We start from the raw sequence: 5,465 nt of genomic DNA on the forward strand, positions 1-5,465 counted from the left end.
AATTAACTTGTGTCCATGTACTGTAAGTTCAGGGGAATGCAGACTTACAACATTTTAACACAAGTGGCGCTTTAATATTTCAATTAACTTCAATTACCTTCAAGCTACACTCAACCAAACTGTGAATCCCTTTGCATTTTACAGTATACAGGACATTCTGATCTGCTTTTACCAGCAATGCAATGCCAGATTTATTCAACACTGTATCTTTAAAAAGTGACATAAATAAAGTGTATTTAATTTCAGGTCAGAAAGCTGCATTAACATCTGAGCGTAAATTGTGAGTAGGCCTATTTTGTCATATTATTTGTTTAGCAGCACTGTGTGAATAATTTTCCATAACATTATGTATTTTTCTGCTAAAACATTAAATGAGACCACGCTCACTTTAGATGTGCCACAGTTTTGTCCTAGCCAGGAAAATAAGTGACAAACAACTCTGCTGCCACCTTGTGGTTAAAAATGAAAACAGCCACTTATGACTGTCCAAGATGGATTTCTGCTGGAGTTCAGTGAGGTTATTTCACTCATACCAGACAACTTGATGCATTAAATATCTGCTTTTATTTTGTGTCAGAGGGGCACAGACACTTTCTCCAGGAAGTGGCTTCTTGAGATTTCTTTCGACGACAGGATATGTTCACATCCTGTTGTGTGAAGCAGCAGGAGCAGGAAGAGGATGTTTTGGTTCTGATTGTTTATCATTTGAAGCTCATTTGCCAAAATGTCTGTTATTCTTCCAGATGTTATTTGTTGAGCTCTTCATTTTTTCATTCGCTTTCTATTTGTAAAAGTGATACCAGATGCAAAATCTCTGCCTTTGCCCCATCACACACCACACCCAATCATTACAATAACTGTGGATTGGACTTTGCATTGCTGCAACACACAACAGCTGCACATTTTTGCCCCTCTCCCCCCTACACACTGCATATACCTCACACAGCCAGCATGGCCACTGCACTGCTGCAACTTTTGCACCTTTTTTTGCACGGATTATGGGATTACACTTAAATTTCTTTTGTCACTGTGGTACTTATATAGTTATAGACTCGACTAGAATGTGCACACCTCTTATGTTTAGTCATTCAGCTTGATACATTATATTTACTATATATATAGTGCTTTCTTTTATTACTTTTTAATTGTAGCCTATTACTTTCAACATTGGAGATTCATACTAATGACATCAAAACTATGAAGGCACACATATGGAATTATATAATTAACACAAAAGTGTTAATTAAAATTAAAAGCTGAGATGGTTTGAGATGAGTTGGACGACAGAGTGAAGGTAAAGCACCTGGGAACTTCTTCAAGACTGTTGGAAAACCAGTCCAGATGAAGCTGATGACAGAATCAAAAGTGCAAAAAGTGTTAATCAAAGCAAAAGGTGGTGACTTCATAGTTTTGATGTCTTTAGTTTGAATCTACAATGTAGTAAGTGTCCAAACGTTTGACCCATAGTGTATAGGTAAAACAATTATTTTAATGTTTACCATCTATTAGATATCGATATAAGAGTCAATAATAGCCTATATAGTGTTGCTTTTTTTTCTTTCTTTTTCTTTTTGTGCTTATACAATAACAAGCTGTAGTTAACTGTCTGGCCGCCGGGTGGCGCCAGTGCCCCCCCCCCCCCCCCTCTGACCCATGGGGCATGTGTTTGTGGGTGGCGCCTCTGGCTCCAGCTGCACTGTGGGTCTGAAGCGGTCTGAGGATCAGCTGAGACCGGCGAGGAGACTCCCTACGACAGGTAGGAGCTGACAGCCGAGCGGCGAGAGCTGCCTTCATGATCAATAACTGTTTGTTTTTAATTAAGCGTGTTGATGGTTGATTTATATATCTTCAGCACGGGACCGTTAACCGTTTACTTTCTCTTTTCTTTTTGTTCACCTTAACTCTTCATCAGGAGACTTTCGCCATCTTAGTCGGTCCTATACAAGATAACCTACAGCATAGATCACACAGGTTTAAATACACAGCGTGCAGTAGCTTAGAAAAGAGGAGACCTGTTGATCGATTAGTCAAACTGTGTCTGCACTTTGAGACCAGTTCACCACTGCCAGTAGCGGGTGGATAGTTGTGTAATGTAATGAGGCAGAAATAAATTAAGTTAGTGGATTAGTTCACTCAGTCAGTTGGTAATGTAATAAAACTTACTAAAAATACTTTCAACTTAGTTTAACTTGATAGAGATAGAGAAGTGGTCAAAGTACATCTAAGGTCAAGTATTAGGCCTACTCCAAAGGAGTTAAATGTTAACATGCTGTATTGATCTCTGTCTGCAGAACCTACAGAATGAACTGACTGTATAATAAAAAGCTTATAGGCCTACATTACATGCACACCTTACAGTATAGAACAATATGAATTATTTTATTATTAGTATTTTTAATATTGACTTACAATGAAGCTGGAGTGGTGTGGTGAAGAATCTCCGGTCAAACTTAACTTTAAAGAATCCGCTGCCAAGTTAAAATCCAGCTCTTTCAGGAAAAAATACAAATGTGAGTCATGAGGGAGTTGACTGTAGCTGGGGTGTTTTTTCTTTGTTTTGTCTTTTTGTGACATTTTAGACATTCAAGGAACATTTAAGCCTGGAAGCTATTCTGAATTGAATGAAGTTGAATTTGTATTGGGATAAGATAAATATCATTAGAATATAAGATACAAAATAATTCAAAGTAAACTTCAGATACTTAAGCAATCACATGCATGCCAAATGTTACTGCTACTGTACCCTTCCTTTAAAATTCAACAAGATAACCACATGTTTAAAAATGCATTAGATTAGAGTGAGATTCAAACATTCATGAGTTCTTATTTTGAAAGGCTCAGAAGAGTGGTTAATTGCATGAAAATGTACCCATTTCCAAAATAAAATACTTATTTTGCAGGGGAAAAAATGCTGTTATAGTACTATGCATTTAATTATAATGATGTATCCATGTGTTAGTGGACTTGTTGAGGTTAATTTTGTGATATTAATCGTAAGTCTTGAGTTTGATTTTACAAAATGACCAAGTGTGGGAGGCTCAGGTTTCCACTCTCTGGTCCTTCAATGTAACATTATGTAAGTTCAGGAAAAATTTGTGAAGAAAAAGACACATTAAAGGTTTTGCACAACAAAAATGATGAGATTGGAAGTCAAAATCATGACAAAAATGCAGAACATTAAGGCCAAAAACCGAATAAATTAACTAGTAGTTACAGAATTAATAAGTATATTTGATCGTATTTCAACAAGAAGCCTTTGTTTACATGTTTAGTAGAGTAGAGAAATGTTCAAAGTACAAATTCCTCAAAATGGATCACTTTGTGCATCATTCCCTTGCACAATGATCTGTTGCAACATACTGGCTGTTTCAGATCAATGGTGCTCACATCCAGCGGTGAATATACTTGTTCCCCCTCTGTTCCAGCAGTCATGTACCTGTACCTCCTGGGGCTGATTGTTTTCTACTACCTGTACCGCTGGGTCAGGGAGTTGCCCCGGGTTTCGGACAAGGCCGGCAAGTATGTCTACATCACAGGCTGCGACTCGGGCTTCGGCAACCTCCTGGCCCGCCATCTGGACAAGAAGGGCTTCAGAGTGATCGCAGGGTGTTTCACCGAGAAGGGAGAGGAGGATCTGAAGAAGTCCTGCTCCGGGAACCTGATCGCCACACACCTGGATGTCAGGTCTAAGGACAGCGTCGCCAAAGTTGCAGCCATGATTAAGAATGAGGTGGGACAGCGCGGTACGTACATGCACTGCAAGTATTAACAAGCTTGGAATTCCTTCCAGCTGCACATTTAAATATTAAGAAAAGAAAAAAAGTTATTGACTGGTTGCCATCTGCGTGGTCCTCACAGGTTTATGGGCTGTGGTGAACAACGCCGGCGTGGCCACTCCCTCTGCACCATGCGATTGGCTGACCATCGACGACTACAAGGGCATGCTGGACGTGAACCTGAACGGAGTGATTGCTGTGACCCTCAGCGTCCTGCCTCTAATTAAGAAAGCAACAGGGAGAGTGGTGAACGTGGCCAGTGTGTTTGGGAGGATCAGTCCCACTGGCGGCCCCTACACCATCTCCAAATACGGCGTGGAGGCTTTCAATGACAGCCTGAGGTGAAACATTAACTCACATCATGACACTATGTTGATTTTAGATTTCCATTTTGAGCAGTAACACTTGATTCTGTCTTGTGTTAGGCTGAATATGGCACCGTTTGGGGTCAGAGTCCTGTGCATTGAGCCGGGTTTCTTCAAAACAAATGTGACGGACGCCGGTATCTTGAGTAAAAGTATCACCGGGCTGTGGGAGAAACTGCCCCAGGAGGTCAGAGATGACTACGGACCAGATTACCTACAGAACGGTAAGTCTACTCTACTCTGGATCATCTCTTTACTTGACCTCCTTCATGCATTTATTCATAATTCATCTTTGTATTTATTCCACGTTTTCCCTCTTTAGCATTAACCCTAGTGAAAGGCAAAGTGGCCAAGATGAGCGACGCCGATCTGATGAAGGTGGTCAGCTGCATGGAGCACGCCATCTCTGCCGTGAGGCCCCGGACCCGCTACTCGCCGGGCTGGGACGCCAAGCTGTTCTGGCTCCCGCTGTCGTACATGCCAAGCTGCGTCTCTGACTACATCTTATCCATGGAAGCCATTCCTATCGCCAAGCAGATGCAATAGATTTTTGCTTTTTTACACCCACATGTGCACATTTTATACTCATTAACGTAGCATAAAGGGAGCTTATTCCAATATGCACTTTTGATATCTTATAAAGCAGCTGTTTGTTACTTCTGTGACTAAACCTCAAACTTAAATCGAAAGCAAAGACTTGGTTATGACAAATAAACTTGGTTATGACAAATAAACTTGTTTATGACAAATAATCAAGTCCAGTTGCTTTCATGACCTGGACAAATGAGAATATGCACAGCCTTCTGTGACTAAAAAAACAACAGAGAGAACTGATCTTGTCTGTTTGTGGTTTTTTCTTCTCTCACAGGCTCATAAATTATTACCATTTTCAAGGCCATCTTATCTACTGGCAGATAGAGCTTTGTTCAGTCTAATGTCCTTGATGATAGGTGTGTGTGAAAGGTTAAGGAAGAGCAATAAAAAGACACAAAAACATGTTGCTCCCTGTCGAAATGCAATTTTAAATATTAAAGAAATTGTTTACGGTAAAAAATGATGTCAACACTCATGTTAATCATGCAACACTGTGCTGTTTGTGTGAGCAGCAGAGGTTGTTTTGCAAAGCTTGGCATAGGAAGCAACTCATGACCTACAGTTGCCTCTAAAACGCCTCTATCATGAAACTCTAGATTTTTTTAAGCAGGGGGTTGCACAGCAGCTGGCCTGATGCTGTATGCATGGATGATGACGCATAACAAGTGAAAACACAGTCCCAGTCAGCTCCCGCACTGTCAGTGAGTTGTTGAGTGCTGCAACGTGTTTG

General features: G+C 40.5%; 1 protein-coding gene across 1 annotated transcript; it reads left to right on the top strand.

The window, feature by feature from the left end:
* Positions 1 to 1,603: 1,603 nt before the first annotated feature.
* On the top strand, positions 1,604 to 4,704 carry LOC146990818 (retinol dehydrogenase 16-like). Its single transcript, XM_085799781.1, has 5 exons — positions 1,604 to 1,756; positions 3,429 to 3,743; positions 3,859 to 4,117; positions 4,202 to 4,365; positions 4,464 to 4,704. The coding sequence occupies exons 1-5, from the start codon at positions 1,654 to 1,656 to the stop codon at positions 4,685 to 4,687; spliced, it is 1,065 nt and encodes a 354-aa protein (XP_085655907.1). The 5' UTR covers positions 1,604 to 1,653; the 3' UTR covers positions 4,688 to 4,704.
* Positions 4,705 to 5,465: the final 761 nt, after the last annotated feature.

The sequence above is a fragment of the Trachurus japonicus genome, chromosome 2, assembly GCF_045865225.1.
Source record: "Trachurus japonicus isolate A0001 chromosome 2, Traja_1.0".
Taxonomy (NCBI): domain Eukaryota; kingdom Metazoa; phylum Chordata; class Actinopteri; order Carangiformes; family Carangidae; genus Trachurus; species Trachurus japonicus.